This window comes from Panicum virgatum, chromosome 3N, assembly GCF_016808335.1.
Source record: "Panicum virgatum strain AP13 chromosome 3N, P.virgatum_v5, whole genome shotgun sequence".
In the NCBI taxonomy this organism is placed as follows: domain Eukaryota; kingdom Viridiplantae; phylum Streptophyta; class Magnoliopsida; order Poales; family Poaceae; genus Panicum; species Panicum virgatum.
The window spans coordinates 12,020,334-12,039,778 of NC_053147.1; the positions used below are offsets into that span (position 1 = coordinate 12,020,334).

The 19,445-nt window shown below is 44.3% G+C and overlaps 2 protein-coding genes across 6 annotated transcripts; both read left to right on the forward strand.

The window, feature by feature from the left end:
* Positions 1–2,206: 2,206 nt before the first annotated feature.
* Positions 2,207–7,575, forward strand: LOC120664314 (FACT complex subunit SSRP1-B-like). 4 transcript variants are annotated; one of them, XM_039943471.1, is made up of 17 exons: positions 2,265–2,367; positions 2,870–3,101; positions 3,366–3,551; positions 3,774–3,879; positions 3,979–4,112; positions 4,498–4,581; positions 4,657–4,751; positions 4,842–4,950; positions 5,080–5,166; positions 5,245–5,337; positions 5,494–5,691; positions 5,779–5,930; positions 6,017–6,167; positions 6,246–6,344; positions 6,437–6,661; positions 6,874–6,952; positions 7,120–7,477. In XM_039943471.1, the coding sequence occupies exons 3-17, from the start codon at positions 3,471–3,473 to the stop codon at positions 7,245–7,247; spliced, it is 1,821 nt and encodes a 606-aa protein (XP_039799405.1). In that variant the 5' UTR covers positions 2,265–2,367; positions 2,870–3,101; positions 3,366–3,470; the 3' UTR covers positions 7,248–7,477. The 4 variants fall into 4 exon arrangements, with proteins under 4 accessions (XP_039799403.1, XP_039799402.1, XP_039799404.1 ...); XM_039943469.1 differs by lacking the exon at positions 2,870–3,101 and having other exon boundaries at positions 2,207–2,367; XM_039943468.1 differs by lacking the exon at positions 2,870–3,101 and having other exon boundaries at positions 2,207–2,367; positions 3,774–4,112; positions 7,120–7,575.
* A 2,340-nt stretch (positions 7,576–9,915) lies between these two features.
* Positions 9,916–15,495, forward strand: LOC120664316 (FACT complex subunit SSRP1-B). 2 transcript variants are annotated; one of them, XM_039943472.1, is made up of 16 exons: positions 9,916–10,131; positions 10,986–11,171; positions 11,360–11,465; positions 11,559–11,695; positions 12,077–12,160; positions 12,247–12,341; positions 12,434–12,542; positions 12,659–12,745; positions 12,830–12,922; positions 13,532–13,729; positions 13,815–13,966; positions 14,069–14,219; positions 14,307–14,405; positions 14,505–14,672; positions 14,914–14,992; positions 15,106–15,495. In XM_039943472.1, exons 1-16 carry the CDS (start codon positions 10,078–10,080, stop codon positions 15,222–15,224), a joined length of 1,917 nt encoding a protein of 638 aa, XP_039799406.1. In that variant the 5' UTR covers positions 9,916–10,077; the 3' UTR covers positions 15,225–15,495. The 2 variants fall into 2 exon arrangements, with proteins under 2 accessions (XP_039799406.1, XP_039799407.1); XM_039943473.1 differs by having other exon boundaries at positions 14,508–14,672.
* The last annotated feature ends 3,950 nt before the right edge of the window (positions 15,496–19,445 follow it).

Consider the following 19,445-nt stretch of genomic DNA (forward strand, 5'->3'; position numbering starts at 1 on the left):
CCAAGAGACAAGGGCCCGCCCAAGGGACATGTCCCTTTGGGATGACCCCTTCATGAATAGTAATTTCCTAGTGACATCATAATAATGTCATTAATCTAATTAATTACTTAATTACAGAATTGATCACTAATTCATAATTCCTTCATAACAAGAGTAACCCGCTCCCCCGTCCAAACGCCTACCTATATTAGGGCCTGTTTAGTTCCCAAATTTTTTTCAAGATTCCCTGTCACATCGAATTTTTTGACACATGCATGGAGCATTAAATATAGTTTTAAAAAATAATTAATTATACAGTTTAGCTGAAAATGATGAGATGAATCTTTTAAGCATAATTAGTCCATGATTGGACACTAGTTACCAAATAAAAACGAAAGTGCTACAGTAGCCAAACTCAAAAAATTTCGCCGACTAAACAGGCCCTTAATGCGCTGCGCGCCCCCCTACCTGCCCAAAAACCAAAGCCCAATCCTGATTTTGCATTCACGCGTGACTTCCATATCTAGCGGTCAATTTTTTGTGCTCTCATGTGGCGGGGCCCACCACCCACTACTCACCTCTTATTATTGCCTTTCTTTGATCCCGCAGCGAGCCCGCGTTTCTCCTTCCTCCTGCTCCCCTCAGATCCATCCCCGCGCGTGCCTTCCTCCTTCTCCTTCCTCTTGCACCAGCGCGCCGACGGCGGCGGCCGCAAATAGCTCTGCCCGCAGCGCGCCGGTTCCGGCCGCGGGGAGCTCCGCCCGCGAGCTCGCCCCCGGCGGCGGCGGCAAACCCCGAGGGTAGTCGCAGTGTTTTTCTCTTTTTTGGATGCAAAGTTTTTAAAAAAAATCCCAAATTCAAAAATCACCAAAGTTTTTTTATGTTTTTTGAATGCAATTTTTTTAACTTGAGTTTTTTATGCAAAAATATTTTAATTAATTTTTTTGTTCTGACGCAAAATTTCAATTTTAATTTTTTTTCAATTTATTTCTCTAAATTTTTCTCTATGAAAATTTTCTGCCTCTTTTTTTCAAATTTTTTTCTTGATAATTTTATAAAATCAGGAAACAACCAAAAATTTTATTCAAATAGAAAAAACGAACAGTCGGAAAATCAATCGTACAGTCAACCGTAAAATAAAGGGAAAATTAGATTCATACCATTGAAAGAATCGAAACTTAGATATATACCATTGAAAATTACAGTTTCAGAATTTTAGCATCGAAAGTTCCTCCGTTACAGCAATCTACCATCCCTGTTAACTTGATGTTATCTAGCTGAAAAATGAATCAACACAGGCCGCCGCACGCCGCCGTAGAGCTTGCCAGCTTGGCCAGACCGAGCCCACAAAGGTACGGGCTCGCCGGCGGCACAGCCCCACCGCGGAACCTTGCTCCTCGACCCATCGTAGTAGCTCTTCCCCGGGTTGTCTCTCCATCGTGGGGCTCCTCGCCACCGAGAGCAACTAGTACGGTGGTTGGACAGCTCCAGCCTGCGCCAGTTGCCTGTCTGCGCTGTGGACAACACGCGTCGCTGCCCCTATCCGCTGATTTTTGCCAGGGTATCTTGAGTCCTTGACGCAGCTGGAACCTGACGGGCACTAGCATGTTGCGGAACCTTGCGGGGTCCTCGTCATCGAGGCGCGGCCGCGCGGGAGGTGGAACATGAGCAAGAGCATAATGAGGTTGGAGTTGGACGGGAAGAAGAGGTAACCTAGCAGGCTGGCACGTCGGCGTTGCGCACCGCCAGCAGCATGTCAGCACCGAAGAGATCGGCGATGAACGGATGAAGACAAAGAGGCTAATTGGTTGTGAACTTGAGGCCCGATAGCACTGCAGGGAGCGCCGGGACGGAGCGCTGCACCTCGACGAAGAGGAGCGTCTCAATGGTGGTGCCGCCGGCGCGGAGGTCGCCGAGCAGGACGGCCGGCGGCAGGGACGCCGGCAGGCCCAAGCCCGTGGCCTCCACTGCCCCTGTCAACGGGGCGCCCCTGCTGGAGGTTAGGGATGACAAGTGGACCCAAATGTCATAGGGAGAGGAAGTGGCATGCATGTACTGTGTTAACGTTGAGTTCACGGGAATGCTATATTACTATAACGGAGGGAATTTTCGATGCTAATATTCTAAAACTGAAATTTTCGATGGTATTTTTCTAAGTTCCGGTTCTTTCGACGATAAAAATCCAATTTTCCCTAAAATAAAATAGACAGACCCAAGGCTTCTCCGCTCTCGCGAAGCAGAGCTTCCCGATCAACATTTATATAACCCGATGAGGCGGCGCCCGGGCGAGGTCACGCGAGCGCGACTGGAGACAGTACGGCGGCGGCGAGCGAGATGACGGACGGCCACCACTTCAACAACATCTCCCTCGGCGGCCGCGGCGGCTTCGTGAGTCTCCCCGATCGCCTTTCTACCTATCCCATCTCATCTCGAGTTCACTTCGCACGTGCTTTTCGGCGAGTCCACTAGTCGAGGGGTTGTGTCTCTAGGGTTCCGGCTTGCTGCGTTCGGTTTCGCGGCGATCGGGCTGAGCGCGGCCGGGTTATTTTGTTGGTGCTTTGCGCGTTCGTGCGGCGTTTGATTTCCCTGGGCATCACGCCACGCGTTAAGGGTTTCCTCGGGGGGCACAAGTACTGCTGCTGCAATAAGGAAATTTTGCGACCTTCGAGGTTGTTTGATGAATGTAATTTAGCTAAAGGCGAAACGGGTTTTTTTGGTCCTTTGTCTGTTTTGTGCAATGCGCTGTGCTTTGTATTGAGCACCGACTGGAACAATCTGGAACAGTTTTCGATCATCGTTAAATGCAATAGTTGAAATTAATATCAGATACCAGATCCTTGTCATTCTTGCTAATGCTTGGCTGTCTTGTTAATCGCGCATTTGGGAACAGAAACGTACTCGGAACACGGGAATTTTGGAGGAATCTTACAATAACAGAATTCTGATGAGAAAAGTTCCAATATAGGCCTTTCTGAACAATGAAATGGGTTCATTGTTCGTATGATATCACGATGGAACCACGAGGCCTAACATAATGCCAATTGTTTTTAGTCTGCTTCCAAGACTCATTTAGCGTGAGGAGGTACTAGCTTGTGATTATTGGGCTACCACTGCACCATTTTGTAAGATCATAACCCATGGCCTCCATCATTGACAAAAATTTTAAATTGTTTCTTTTCCGCTGATCTTTGTACTTGTTTAAGAATTATTCATCTTATCATGGCCTTTTGCATTGATTATCATACTAAGTATGATGTAAGAACTTGATCAGCCAACCAATTCCATTTTTATAGCAAATATTTACTCTCCATGATTTTTTTACAATCTTTTATGTCCCTTTGCGGTCTTGAATTTCTTTTGTGTTGTTATGGCTTGTGGTTTTGTAGAACCCTGGACAGTTTAAACTTAGTTCAGGAGGACTTGCGTGGAAGAAGCAAGGTGGAGGAAAGATTATCGAGGTTGATAAAGCTGATATCACTTCAGTAGCATGGATGAGGATCCCAAAATCTTTTCAGCTTAATGTTGTGACGAAGGAAGGCCTATTTTACAGGTTCCTTGGCTTTCGTCAACAGGTGATATTCCCTTGGTCCCTCCATTACTTTTATCTGAAGGAAATTAGGTATTTGTATTTATATATCGTCTATGTCTAATTAATAAACGCTGAAAAGCAATGTGGCCGCATCGGGACTTCTCAGTCCTTATATATCTGCCAGTGTCTATGTTTCTATCTGACAATTGGAAGTTTGGAACCATTGGCCATATTGTAACTCGAAAAGTATTTAATTTCCTTTTAGGATGTTAGCATCCTGAGTGACTTTATACAAAAAGGCACGGGAATCTCACCACAGGAGAAGCAGCTTTCCATTAGTGGGCATAACTGGGGTGGAGTTGAAATCTATGGTCAGCTAAACTTTCTATTGCATTTAAATGTTTCCTATACTCTATTGCTTTCATATAACCTCTGGTTTTATTCCTTTTCCTATTTTCTTTCCATTTCAGGAACTAGGCTTTGCTTTAATGTTGGTGAGAAGGAAGCATTTGAAGTCTCTCTAGCAGATGTATCACAGGCTCAGATGCAAGGGAAAACAGATGTTCTCGAGTTCCATGTAGATGATACTACTGCAGCTAATGAGGCATGTTTCGCATCCATTTTTTCTTTTGCTTTTGTTTGCATCACTGTTTTCTAGGTGTAAAGGAAGAAGTGCATTATTTATGTCTATAAGTTTTGATGAAGGATTCCATAGTTGATGTAATTTATTTTTAATCTTTTGTAGTGTTTCTTGTTTGTTCCAACTTCCAAGACTGTGTAACAAAAAGATTGTGCTTCCATGTTGCTCTCTCAATCTTATTTGGTTGTTCAAATAACAGCAACGTGGTTGTTAGATGAAGTTTTCAACTCTGTTAATGGGCCAAATAGCAAATGCATTGAGTACTGTTTAAAAATTGTTTTGATTAAGGTGGTTGCAATTCTTATGGTCGATACAGCAAAGCTCAACTCCACCCTTGTTTTGACTACAGAAGGGTTTGCTGATGGACTTAAGTTTTCATGTACCAACTTCAAATGCTCAATTTATCGGGGATGAGCATCGTACTTCAGCTCAGGTGAGGTTGCTTGATATGCGTAATATGACAATCACATGTGCCGGTGTGAATCTGGAATATTCTTCTGCTTTTCAGATGTTGTGCCAGGAGATTTTGCATAGAGCTGATGGTGGGAGCCCCTCAGAAGCGGCTGTAGTTACATTTGAAGGAATTGCAATCCTCACACCAAGGTGGGAAAATCATAAATGTACAGAGCATATGTTTGGTTAAATTTATTATTTTGTTTTGCTGAAGTAACTAAGTTCTCCTTTTCAATTCAGAGGTCGATACAGTGTTGAGCTTCATCAGTCATTCTTGCGACTCCAAGGACAAGCTAATGATTTCAAAATCCAGTATAGCAGTATTCTTCGCCTCTTTATTTTGCCAAAGGTTACATTTTTTGTATTTATTTTATTTATGTGTTGTGAGCTCCTATTGTATGGGTCATTCTCTTCTCCCTTTATTGTGTTATTATTGACTCCAATCTAATCGAATGATTTTCTTTTGTCACATATGCAGTCACAAAATCCTCATACTTTTGTGGTTATCGCACTTGATCTACCAATTCGAAAAGGACAAACATTGTATCCCCACATTGTTATTCAGGTGTTGTATCACAATCCAGTTTTCACACTAAATTTGATAAATCGAACAAAAAAATGAGTTTCCTTATTGTGTGAACAGTTTGAGACAGAGGCAATTGTAGAAAGGGAGCTGGGATTGAGTGAGCAAGTTTTGGCTGAAAAGTACAAAGATAGGCTTAAGGGCTCTTACAGGGTGATATATTTACTCACTTTGATAAGTACTATATGCTTGCATCAATTGATGTCTACAGTCTTCAAATAAAAGATGGATCCTACATTATCTTGGTTTTACTCAATATCTGACTTGTGATTGACTAATAGCTCACAGAATTAATTGAAATACTTGTAGGATCAAATACATGTGGTATTCTCCAACGTCCTTTGTGGCCTATCTGGTGCTAAAGTGACTAGGCCAAGTACGTTCCGCAGTTGCCAACATGGATATGCGGTCAAATCAGCACTTAAAGCTGAAGATGGTTTGCTTTATCCACTTGAAAAGGCCTTCTTCTTTCTGCCAAAGCCCCCAACACTCATTCTTTATGAGGAGGTTTGTCTTTAAAAAAGATTAAAAAAATGCTGTTGATGGTTGCTAATTAATTTGCTTTTGGTCCGATTAAAGCTCTTTTTGCTGCAGATTGAATATGTATTGTTTGAGCGTCATGGTGCCGGTGGTGTTAATATATCATTCCAGTATTTTGACCTCTTGGTCAAGCTGAAAAATGATCAAGAACATCTCTTCAGTAACATCCAAAGGATTGAATACCAAAACCTGTTCAGCTTCATTAGGTATTTACCTTTTTTATTGATTTATTAATGGTCTTGTATGCCTATGGAACTGACAAGGGCTTCTTGTTCCTTTTATATTTTTCCAGTGACAAGCATTTGAAAATTCTGAATCTTGGAGATGGCCAAAGGAGAAATGGTGGTGTTACAGCTGTTATAGAGAGCACCGATGATGATTCTGTGGATCCACATCTGGAGCGAATTAAAAATCAAGCTTGTAATGAGGAAAGTGATGAAGAGGTATTGCCTTTGTTAATTGGATAATAGGATACTATAGATTACCTTGTGTATTTTTGTGTAACCTCTCTTCAAAAATAGGATGAAGATTTTGTGGCGGACAAAGACGATAGTGGGTCTCCTAGTGATGATTCTGAAGAGGAAGACTTTGATGCTAGTATGAGCGGAGGTGAAAAGGAGGTGACTAGATTTGCTCTTACAGTATCCCTTCTTCCGGTTCAAACCAGGAATCTCTATAGTAATGCAACATGCTAATGAACTTCTTGATCCAGAATTCTTCCAAGATGGAAGCTAGTATCTCAAAGCCGCGTGTGAAAAGGAAGCTGAATAGTGGGTCTGATGAAGGTTCTCAGAATAAAAAACCAAAGAGAAAGAAAGAGCAGAAGAGTGGGGTCGATGAAGGTTCTAAAAAGAAAAAGGCAAAAAGGAAGAAAGATCCGAATGCCCCTAAAAGAGCCATGGTTCCATTCATGTACTTCTCGAAGGCTGAGCGAGCTGTAAGTTACTTATAACCCTGAATTTCAGAAAGCCGTAATATCAACAGAATTTTGCTTCCTCTGGCTATACCTGTGCTATTTTTCCTATTCTGCACGTATACAAACATGCTAGGTTGCAAGAAACGACATGCGGCATTTGGCCTATAAATTTGCAAATCAAGCAGACAAAGTAGGTACATACTACAAAGTTAACTGACCCTTTTCCATTGCAGAATATAAAGAATAGCAACCCTCAACTGACTACCACAGACATTGCAAAGAAGCTCGGGGAAAGATGGCAAAAGATGACAGGTAACTACTCCCGTTCAGATATCAGTGTTACATACCCCGGTGACTGTGACGACATCGCTGTGCACATTATTATACAATCTTCATGAATCATGATGGTTGTCAATCATCAAGTTTGTTTGCATAAAGTAGATTTTTTTAAAATAATTTCTGCTGGTCCAATTTTACAGCCGAGGAGAGACAGCCATACTTGGAGCAATCCCGAGCCGACAAGGAACGTTACGAGCAGGAGTCTGCCGCCTACCGTGGTGCAGCAGCTCAGCAGGGCCCCGGCGACGGGTCGGAAGGAAGGTTATAGGTATTGACAGTTGATAGAAGGAACTGGGATTGTCGAGCGATCAGTGTAAATAGGACGGGAAAATTATCTTAGCTTTTAAGTGTTGCATGCAATCTTTCTTAGCCAGTGTCACTAGTAATATGCATGTATTGCCTGGAGTATCTTATAATCTGCCGTAAAGAGTGTAGATCGATCAAGATTCAAGAACAGTATAGAAGTAATCCCTCGTATACTCATAAGTCATTAGTCATCTAATGGTGCGAGCACAAAAGTGCCGCATTGTACATGTAGACTCGGTTGAAAACTTCGCATTGAGAAAATCCATTTCGGAAAAAAGAACCTCAACCAAGATAACAACCAGTCCGTTCAGTTTTTTTTATTATGAGCCATGATCTCCTCAAAATTGGCTCAGCGCTTGCATAGTTTACTGTACTCAACGCGGCCCTAATCATTTCCTCCGCGCGGCCACCACCAGCAGCCTATACTATGACTAAAAACAATAGAAACACTGATAAAATTAAGATGCACTAAATTCTTTCAACTCTGCAATGAGGACTTTATTTTTTTTTAGAATTGGGAAAATCCCATGAGGACTTTCTTGGTCCCAACGTATAAATCAAAGGCCGTTGAAGCAACTGCTTCGAGCATCACTCTCGAGTCTCGACCACAGTATTCCCATGCCACACTCAATGGCTGCGCTGCTAACATCTTCAGGGCATGCCATCACTTCTGCTTGGAAAGTTTCAGAACATATTCATGATGTCGTTTCCCGCTCACCACGTCACTATCACTGATCACAAAAGCCCGTCCACCCAAGAAAGATACTCCTAGAGCCATCACAATTTGATTTGAGAATATCGATCTAATGGTGGTTTTTGCCAATGTGATTTCTGTCGCATTCTACTTTTCTCCTCCTCTGCTGTTGTACGCCAGATCGGCAGATTCTCAGCACTATTTCTCCTCTACTTACTCTGTTTCTCTCTTTTCACCACATCCAAAGACTTGTCACTATTTTCAGCTACTTTTCTTCATCAACATAAAGTCATATTAGACATGTTTCCCGTACTTGCATTTAAAAAAAAAAGAAAAAGTCTATTTTTGGCCATCCAACTATTGACTAAGTTTGATTTTAGCCATCCAACTCCAAAACCAGGTATATTTGACCACTCAACTGTCAAAACCGTTCATACTTAGCCATCAGGTTGTTTTGGTGGGCGGTTTTGATGATGTGGCTGACACAGTGGCCGCTGGGCGCTGACATGGACGACACGTGGTGGTGGGGCCCACATGTCATCTCTATTTCTGTCTCCTTTTTCTTCTCTCTCCTCTCCTTTGTCTTCTCTCTCCCCTGCCTCCTCCCGTCCTCCATCCCCGATCCACCGCCGCCGCCGTAAGGGAAGATGGCACGACGCCGCCGCCCGTCTCCTCCATCTCCACGGTCGTGCCGCCGCCCATCTCCTCTGTCTCCATGGCCGCGCCGCTGCCCGTCTCCATGGCCGCGCCGCCGCCAGCCGCCACTGCTGTGGGGAGCGCCTTTCCGTGGCCACGTGCGCCGCCGCTGTCTCTTCCTGGCCGCGCCACCGCCGTCGTGCGGGAGGAGTGGACGACGGTCACCAGTGTAGAGGAAGGAGTGTCTCCTCCATCTCCACGGTCGCGCCACCGCCCGTCTCCTCCATCTCCACGGTCGCGCCGCCGCCCGTCTCCTCCGTCTCCATGGCCGCGCCACCGCGCGCCGCCACTGCTGTGGGGAGCGCCTTCCCGTGGCCACGTGCACCGCCGCCCGCCGCCACTGCTGTGGGGAGCGCCTTCCCCTGGCCGTCGTGCGGGAGGAGGAGTGGACGACGGCCACCGGCGCGGGGGTAGGAGGAAGGGCAAACGGCGACCGCGGCCGTGTGGGAGGAGGGGCGGATGGCGGCGGCCGCCGGTGCGGGGGAAGGAGGTGGGATGGACGGCGGCCGCCGGGATGGGGGAAGAAGGTGCGGATGGCGGCCGCAAGCATGGGGAGAGGAGGAGGGGCGGACGGCGGCTGACCGGCACAGGGCGCCCCTCCCTGGGGCCGCACCGCCGCCGCCATGGAGGATTTGGTTGGCCGGCCGGTGGTGACCATGGCGGCCATGATGGTGACTTCGGGTGAGGAGACAGATTGGGGTAGGGAGAGAGCTGACCTGTGGGCCCGGCTGCCACTGTGTCAGCCATGTCATCAAAATCGCCTATCAAAACTACCCGATGGCTAGGCATGAAATGTTTTGACAGTTGAGTGGTCAAATATACTCGGTTTTGGAGTTGGATGGCCAAAACTAAACTCAGGCAATAGTTAGATGGCCAAAAATGGATTTTTTCCTTTAAAAAACAAGTGCATATGTTTCAACTAAAGTTGTAGCTTATCCCGACGAATTGAGCTTAATACATTTTGTGATCTTTGTATACAATATTTTGCTCCATTGACACGCAGTTCATGATACACATCGTATCAGAAACAGTTTTTTTAGAAATATTGGAAACTGGTGGCAAAAGTTTTTTTTTTGCGTGAACTGGTGGCAAAAGTTGGACTTGTCACTAGCCTACAGTAATGGGGACATAAACACCTTTTCGTTGGCTCGCGAGAAAATTACCCCACTTGTCAGTTCCCGTGTGAACGAAAGCGCCTATATTAACGCGCCGCGCTCGCCTCCCCCTCCCCCTCCCCAACCCCCACCCAAAAACCGGAGCCGTCTTCTCCTCCTCGCGGAGAGCAGAGCTCCGCGATCACACAAACGACGAACGAGGCGATCGGCGAGAGGACGAGACCACGCGAGAGCGAATCGAGACGGCTCTAGCGCCAGCGGCTGCGCGCGCGGCGCGGGCGAGCGAGATGACGGAAGGCCATCACTTCAACAACATCTCCCTTGGAGGCCGCGGCGGCGGCGTGAGCCCTCGATCCCATCCCCCTTCTCGAGTTCATTTCGCCGTGATTAGTTATCAGAGGCGAGTCGAGTGCTTGATAGTCAGGTCTTACTAGTACCTCCTGTTGCCTTCGATTTCGTGGCGGCGATCTCGCTCTCGCTTGCGGGGTTTGGGATTGCGTGGAATTTTGTAGGTTGGCATCTCAGGCGGCGCTTGATTTCCCAGAGATCACGCGTTAGGGTTTCCTCGACGGCCATGTGAAAACTTTCGAGGAATTCTGCCGGAACTGCTCCTCGGACAATGTAGGCCTTTGGAACAACTAAATTAACTCTTGGGTTTCTTTATCAAATTATTACCGAATTTAGCATCAGGTCATAACTTGAGAAAAAAATATAATTCTTAAGATAATATACTCAATTCCTGTGTGGTTGCATTTTCGCAAACCATGTGTCCCTAAAGCCGAAGGGCCAATCTCGTTCAAAAAAAAGAGCCGAAGGGCCAATCAACTTGCAATTACAGGGCTATCGCTGCACCCTTCGGGAATTCTAACCTGTGGCCTCCACTATTTACAAAAGTTCAAAATATTTAAATCCTTTTGTTCTTAATATGTCAACTTGTTCAAGGATTAATATTCTCATCTTTCTAGCTTTATCAGTGTTTATCATACTTATGTAAAACGCGTTTTGTTTCATTATTGCAAATTTGAGATGTGGGTTTTGCCTCTACTCTTGATGTTTTTTTAGGGAAGTAGGAACGCATATTTCAAAATGAAAGGATGCAGTAAATCAGATCAGAGAATCATCATTTTTTATGACTCTTAACGCAGTTGGTTACGCTCATTGATGATGAAATTCTCATTGATGACTTGTGATGTAGAACCCTGGGCAGTTCAAACTTTATTCAGGAGGACTGGCATGGAAGAAGCAAGGGGGAGGAAAGATCATTGAGGTTGATAAAGCTGATATCACATCTGTGACATGGATGAAAATTCCTAAATCCTATCAGCTTAGTGTTGGGACAAGGGACGGTCTCTGTTACAGGTTCTTTGGCTTCCGTGAACAGGTCATATTCTCTCCATTGGTTTATCCGAAGGACCTACTTTATCTTGTTAACATGAAAACATGCTGAAAAATGAGAATGCTTCTGGATTTATTATCATACACCTGATATATATTCCAGGGCCTATTTTTGTTTCAGATAATTGAAACCAGTGTATATTTTGATTCCAGTTTTATTCCACTACTCTGTAGGATGTTAGCGGCCTGACTAACTTCATACAAAAAAGCACGGGAATCACACCAGAGGAGAAGCAGCTTTCCATTAGTGGGCATAACTGGGGTGGAGTTGCAATAAATGGTTAGCCAAGTTTTCTGTGGCATTTTCTGTGCTACATTGCCTTTTGGCGACCTCTGTTTTGGTTTGATTCCTTGTACTCTTCATCCACTTTAGGGAATATGCTTTGCTTTAATGTCGGTTCAAAGGAAGCATTTGAAGTCTCTCTAGCAGATGTGTCACAGAGTCAGATGCAAGGGAAAACAGATGTCGTCCTAGAGTTCCATGTCGATGATACTACTGGGGCTAATGAGGTCTGTGGTTTACCAGAATGTGTTTCTCTTTATCCATGTCACCTATACTTTTATTTAATTTTATTGTTTCCTTACATTACTATTTTCTGGGAGTAAATCAAGAAGTGAATTATTTATGTTTTCCCAAATATCATTGATGGATAACATTATTGCCATATTATTTTATTTTATAGCATATCTTATTTGATTACAAATGATTTTTGTCTAATTGATCTTTCAAATTCATTAATGTTTCCCATGCTTAGTCGTTAGATAGGCTTTTCAGGTATTTGATTGCATTGAATTGCAGATCCATTGACAAAAGCTGTAATTTTAATGGTCTATGTTTGATGATTGTTACCTTTACAGCTGCTCAGGCCTTTTCCCTTGATTTGACTGCAGAAAGATTCGCTGATGGATTTAAGTTTTCATGTACCAACTTCAAATACTCAATTCGTTGGAGATGAGCATCGTACTTCAGCTCAGGTGAGGTTGCTTATAAGAACAAGATGACAAAATCATATGCATACATGGTGCAAATCGTGAAAATGTAAAATATCTCTCCGTTTTAGATGCTATGGCAGGCTATATCAGTTCAAATTGACGGTGGGGGCTCCTCAGAGACTGCTGTTGCTACATTCGATGGAATTGCAATTCTTACACCAAGGTAGGAAAACCTACATCTGGACATCCGCTCCATTAAATTTAATGTACATCATTTTTTTAACAAAAGTATCTAAAGGCTCCTTTTCCATTCAGAGGTCGATACAGTGTTGAGCTTCATCAGTCATTTTTGCGACTCCAAGGACAAGCTAATGATTTCAAGATACAGTATAGCAGTATTCTTCGCCTCTTTGTTTTACCAAAGGTTACATTTATTTCATATTTATTTTATAATATGCTATGATCTTTTGTTGCGTATATGGCTGACTGCAAACTAATATATATGATTTCATTTCATATTTGCCTTTTCCACCTATGCAGTCACACAACCCTCATACTTTCGTGGTTATCACGCTTGACCCACCAATTCGCAAAGGACAAACATTATATCCTCACATTGTTATCCAGGTGTTCTACTACCATTCAATTTTCACACTAAATTGGATCAAATGTTTGTTCAATAGAAAATTAATCTCCTCATTCTATGAACAGTTTGAGACAGAGACCGTGGTTGAAAGGGAACTGACATTAAGTGAGGAGGTTTTGGCTGAAAAATACAAGGATAGGCTAGAGAGCTCTTACAGGGTAATACATTTACTTGGTTTTAACAAGTAGTCTATCCTTGCATCATTGAATGGATACTAGCATATGTTCATTTTACTTTTACTGGCTTTGTGATGTGTAATCCATACGCGAATACGCCTGTTTGCATATTTCCTTCACATGATGTGTAATATAATGGAACTATGCAAGCTTTCTTATCCTTACCGTTCTCTTCATTGCAAGCAAGGGGGGTTTATTAACAGCATTTGGCGAAGTTTTGCAACTAAACGAAGCATTGTGTTGACCTTAAAAAACTCAACCGCCGGGTTAAGACAGCCCGCCGCATTTAATTAAGTTGAGAAAATACTGCGACGCCTGATTGGGCACACTCAACCTCACGCGCGGAGCACACTTATCCCAGTGCCTGTGAGAGATTTTTTTCTCTCTTGTGCAAAACCTGGGTCCCAGCCTAGGTCGGCCAAACCCTCTGTGTTTTTTTTTTCTACCACTGTGTAGATCCTTATGTTATTTTCATCTGTCCCTGCACTCCAGGTTTTTAATATGCTTATCCCTTACACTGCTTGCATCTTCGATTGCTAGTTATAACCTTTGTTCATGTAAAATTTTCTTGGTTCATTGACTTATTTGTAGGGTCTAATACATGAGGTATTCTCCATGGTCCTTCGTGGCTTATCTGGTGCTAAAGTGACAAGGCCAAGTACATTCCGCAGTTGCCAAGATGGATATGCAGTCAAATCATCACTTAAAGCTGAAGACGGTTTACTTTATCCACTTGAAAAGGGCTTTTTCTTTCTGCCAAAACCCCCTACCCTCATTCCTCATGAGGAGGTGTGTTTTTTAAGAATAACATAAAAAAGTAGTTCTTCATTTATTTGGTTTTTTTTGTCTTATAGTAAGCTGTTATTGGCTGCAGATTGAATATGTTGAATTTGAGCGTCATGGTGCTGGCGGTGCTAGTATTTCATCTCATTATTTTGACCTCCTGGTAAAGCTGAAAAATGATCAAGAACATCTCTTCAGAAACATCCAAAGGAACGAATATCATAACCTGTTCAACTTCATCAGGTATTTGCTACGTTTTTGTTGATTCAATCATCATTTTATAGCCACCACGATTTTTACGAAACTGATGATACCTTCTTATTTCTTTCTTTATAATTTTTCAAGTGGTAAGCACATAAAAATTCTGAATCTTGGAGATGGTCAAGGTAGAGCTGGTGGTGTCACTGCTGTTCTTCAGAGTACTGATGATGATTCTGTCGATCCACATCTGGAGAGGATAAAAAATCAGGCTGGGAATGAGGAAAGTGACGAAGAGGTATTGTCTCTGTTTAACTGATATTCTGATATAGAGTTCCCTTAGTCATTTGTATGTTACATTTTTGTGCAATCTCTTCAACATTAGGATGAAGATTTTGTGGCAGACAAGGATGATAGTGGATCTCCTACTGATGATTCTGATGAGGATGGCTCTGATGCTAGTTTGACCGGGGGAGAAAAGGAGGTGACTAAATTTGCTTTTACAGAAACACCATTATAACGTTTTGAGTTTGAACCAGAACCTTTGTGGTAATGGGCCATGCTAATGAACCACTTGTTCCAGAAGTCTTCCAAGAAGGAAGCAAGTAGCTCAAAGCCACCTGTGAAGAAGAAGCAGAAGAGTGTGCCTGATGAAGGTTCTCAGAAAAAGAAGCCAAAGAAGAAGAAAGATCCGAATGCCCCTAAAAGAGCCATAGCTCCATTCATGTACTTCTCAAAGGCTGAGCGAGCTGTAAGTTTCTTAAAAACCCGAAATTCAGAAGGCTATACTTCTGACAAACTAAAAAAAATTAGGAGAAAAATCATTTTTCCTGTTTACCAAGCCCTGATTTGACAGTTTTTAGTAAATCCTGGACTGAGCTCTGCTATTTTCTCTACTTCTTCATATATATTAGCACTTGGCTAACTTGTTCATATCAAGCAGACATAGGTGAGTTACATGTGGAATGTTAACTGGCACTTTCCAATTTCAGAATATTAAGAGCAGTAATCCTGAACTGGCTACCACAGAGATCGCGAAAAAGCTCGGGGAGAGGTGGCAAAAGATGTCAGGTAACATCCCAGCCGTTGCACATACACTGGTGATCATGTGTTTGCTTAGAGATACCACCAGGGCAGTAGTGGATATTATTTGTTAATCATTTCCCATGATTTCGATTTTGCAGCTGAGGAGAGGCAACCATACATTGAACAGTCCCAGGTCGACAAGCAACGATATGCGGAAGAGTCTGCCGCCTATCGCGGTGCAACCACTCAGCAGGGCTCCGGCGATGGGTCGGAATGAAGGTGGCCTCGTTTTGATAGTTAAGTGCAGGGGAGGATTATTGAGCCATCAATATAAACTGAGCGAGAAACTTTACAGTAGCTTTGAATCTTCCAGGTTCCACCCAGTCTAGTATCTTAGCTGCTAGTTCTGCCATTTATGTCTGGAAGTGCCATATAATCTTTTCGCTATCAACTTTTAATGTGCCAAGGTAAAACATTCTGTGCTGCCAACATGTGTGGAAAACATAGCTAGTTGTTTCCTCTTAATGAAATATGGTGGGGTTGTCGTACCCCTCCAGTCGATTTTTTAATATAATTATAGATTCAATTATATCCTGAGCACACCAGTGATTGATGCGTAACAAACTGCCACTATCGCGGCTGGTCATCAATCTAATGCAGGAATTTCATAACAAACATTCACGCCTACTGGTTTTGTTGGGAAAAAAAAAGGACAGCGGAAACACGCTTTGGTGGTTACATATGTTTTTGCCCACTTAGAGATGAAGTCTCCATCAAATCAAATTTATATGTAGAGTATAATGCACTGGCCCTTCCTAAACTTGGGAGGGTGTGTTACTTAAGTCTGTCAACTTTAAAGTGGATCACTGTAGGTCTATATGCAACCATGTGTGCACGTAATGCTGATTGTACATATCTCGTTTCATTTATCTAATTACCTTCCTCTTCACTCACTATCTCTCTCATCCTACCCTGCTCGGGTAGGAGGCAGCCCGAGCCGTCGCTTAAGACCGCCTTAAGCAGCCCAGTAGGAAATGTCATGACGGAGAAGAAAGCCAAGGGTAAATGCATCAATCTCGTCATAAGCCACGTAGGTAGCCTCGGGACACACAATCGGTATGTCATGTTAGAAGTATGTCATATTAGCATTACTTGTATATGTGGATACGTATGGATGTGCGGTGAACAACTTATAAAGTTTATGAACCTAAAAATACACTTTCAATGTTGATGGATATATATAAGTGACACCCTCATGATATATGATCCCGACACATTTATTTTGGGTAACTTAAAAATATGCAGACATATCTCTATTCTTTCTAAGTCCAACAAAAATTCCACAGTCGTGCGACTCTCCTTGATAAATGGAAACAGATGTCCAATGTATGAATGGGAAGGAGGGAAAAAACAATAAACTCGGATATTTAAAAACTTTTAACATGAAATCAATAAGCTTGAACTCATAACCACTCAAAAACCTTACTATAAATTTAGAACTTTAATGTTGAACTGACTCGAATGTACATTCTTGCTATTTTTTAGAAAAATGAATTTTATTCCAATCTTTAGAAAAGTTATGCATTCAACCATTACAGTTTCAACCCCCGGTTCATTAAGACATGCTAGAAAAATGTAGGACCGAGAAATGCGACCAGAGGGGGGTGAATGGGAGCCTTCGGAAATTATCGCGAAACAAAACTTCGGCTCAAGATTCAAGAGTGCACCCCAACCCTAGTCCTAGGCAAAGTGTGTAGTAGCTATAGTGAAGCTACAACAACACAAGAAATCCCTAGGAACCAATGCAAACAAACACGGAAGCAAACGCACAAAAACAGTGCAAGAACAACGCAAGGTATATATCACCGGTTGAACCGACGCACACGTTTGAACTGCGTCGGTTAGACCGGTGATACAGAGCCTGCAGCGAAGAAAATCGAACACCGGTCGAACCGACGGTCACATTTGAAAGGCGTCGGTTTAACCGACATTGCCTCATCGGTTAAACCGACAAAATCAAACGGAGCGTCGGTGCAGTTGTCCAGAGACACTGCAAAATGCGTCAAAACACCCAATGAACACCGGTTAAACCGATGCTCCCAAAAACTCCATCACCGGTGCAGTTGTCCAGAGGGTTCACAGACCGAAGCAAATGAACGCCGGATGAACCGACGTTGACAAAACCCTATACACCGGTCGAACGCCCTCAACAGCAAAACCAAATTAGTAACGCCGGTTAAACCGACGTTGGGGAAATCAAAGCACCGGTGCAATCACACAAAACCCCCAAAAACCCTAACCCGTGACAAAAGCACTCACCGGTTGATCCGACGCACGCGAAGGCTAGCGTCGGTTCAACCGGCGTTAAGGAAAAATCTGCCCGAGCAGAGCAGAGTTTTTCCAGCCCGCGACATGAGAGAGATTTGACGTTTGAAAGCCCAAATCAAGTCGAAATCTAACCAAATTTCGCAGGCACGCTCACAAAGACCTTGTGAACCTACCCACCAAAGGAATCGACGATCCACTCCATGGATTGTGAGGAATCGACGAAGAACGAGGCAAGAACGGGGTTTTCAGAATTTTCCTAAAACTGAGTTCTTGAAGGCTTGTGATCTAGATGAATTCTAGCACTTGGTTAGGATGATTCTAGTCGCCAAGAAAAACCTTAAGAACCACAGCAACAAGTAGTCGAAACACCAGAACAAGGAAATCAAGAACTAGGATGATTCATGCATGTAGAGCTCAGATGAACATGAAACGAACCTTGATTTCAAAGCCCCGAGGGCACAAGGAGGGATGGGCCTCCTTCCCACAAGATCTCCTTACAAGTTCTTCAAAAATCCATTGCCAGAATTCTAGAGATGGAAGGGGAGAAGAAGAACACGGAAGGGAGGAAGGAGAGGGCGCCAGGGACTTGTCTTCTCTGTTCTGAGCGCCAAGGCAACCCAGGGAGGGGCGCCTTCCTTTTCACTAGCCAGGCCAGCTGCCCTCCCACTTTTCCTTTCCCTCCAAGCCTAATGACTAGACTACCCCTAAGTGCTGAAATTAAACTACAAGGCCCTTAGGGGCAAAACTGGAAAAGATACATTGAAGATCATCCGACGGCTGCGACGACTTGGAGTAGTTTGCTTCGACCCGACGCAATCTTCCCGATGTCGCCACGCGTCCTTCTGGAATCTTCGCGGGGGCAGTTTTGGGAAAACTGCCGAAACCGAGTTCGGGTGCGGTTTTGGAGGAACCGTGAAACCTTCCCGCGCGATGTTTCCGGGCACACCCGCCAAGCCCGATGACGCCACGTGTTCGACCTCCCGCCGAAACCTCTTCGACTTGGCCGACATCGACGCATCCCGCCGTTGGTTTTTCCCGAGGTACCAACAAACTCCACGCCGTCCCGCCTTGGCGCCAGGAGTGGATCGCCTCGCGGCCCAGCAGTGGCCCAAGCATCTGGGCCGCCCTTCTCCACCGCACGGTCGTCCGGTTGGGCCTCCAACGCCACCGCAAGGTCTCCCGCCTCCGCATGGTCATCGAGCTCCCACCACCGCAATGCCGCCGCATGGTACATCGGCACGCGCCACGCTCTTGTCAAAACCGACTCGCTGCAACCGCGCCATCCGTGTACCTGCACACCACAGACCAGGAAATCGACGCAATCTCCACAGAGTCGCGACTAAACGCCATTAGTCCACTCCACGTGTTGGCAATCACTCATCACACTAAGGAGCAGGCCTCCACTGCCTCTCAATCTCCCCCTTGATGAGTGCATTGTCAACACCACACCCCACATGGGCACTGGTGAAAACAAAGATAACCAAAAAGAAATAGAAAACAAAGAGAGCTATCTCAAGTGATCAAAAGCGAATCAAGGCCAGAAAAGATCACTTGAACATAGCAAAGCCAAAAGAGTCAGCCCCTATGACAAGGGCAACGGCTCGACGCACTGACTCCAAAACATGCTTGACCCCTCAAGAAAGAGGCAAGGCTCAACACAGCCAAGCATGTGCAAATCTGGTTCCTCCAGAAAGAGGCTAAGCTCAACGCAACCAGCAAAGAGCATGAAAAAGCTCAAAAACTCCCCCTGAAATGCAGCTCCCCCTCACTAAGCTCAAAAACTCCCCCTAAAATGCAGCTCCCCCTCACTATGCAACTCTCCCCCGATGTGTGCACACTCAAAGTCTGAATCTCTCCCTGAGATCAAACAAACAAACTCTCCCCCTTTGGACAAGGATCAAGGAATTTCACCCTAACCCCTAAGGAACGAACAAACTCTCCCCCTTTGGACAAGGATCAAGGAATTTCACCCTAACCCCTAAGGTGAGACAGAGACAAAAAAACAACATTCTCTCCCCCTTGTTGACAAGGCACACGTCAAGGAAACTCCCCCTGCCTAGATGCTCCCCCTGGAAATATGCCATGAAGTGCATGCGTGCCTAAAAGCTTCCAGGTACAGAACAAGAGCATTTGCAAGGGTCAAATCAGCACAGCATATGAGGGTGCATAT

Coding starts and splice junctions, on each gene's coding strand:
- LOC120664314 (XM_039943468.1), top strand. CDS start 2,314: ATGACGGACGGCCACCACTTCAACAACATCTCCCTCGGCGGCCGCGGC. Junction 5,692..5,778: donor CACTCATTCTTTATGAGGAG/GTTTGTCTTTAA, acceptor TTTTTGCTGCAG/ATTGAATATGTATTGTTTGA. Junction 5,931..6,016: donor AACCTGTTCAGCTTCATTAG/GTATTTACCTTT, acceptor ATATTTTTCCAG/TGACAAGCATTTGAAAATTC.
- LOC120664316 (XM_039943472.1), top strand. CDS start 10,078: ATGACGGAAGGCCATCACTTCAACAACATCTCCCTTGGAGGCCGCGGC. Junction 12,161..12,246: donor AGCATCGTACTTCAGCTCAG/GTGAGGTTGCTT, acceptor TCTCCGTTTTAG/ATGCTATGGCAGGCTATATC. Junction 14,993..15,105: donor GAGGTGGCAAAAGATGTCAG/GTAACATCCCAG, acceptor TCGATTTTGCAG/CTGAGGAGAGGCAACCATAC.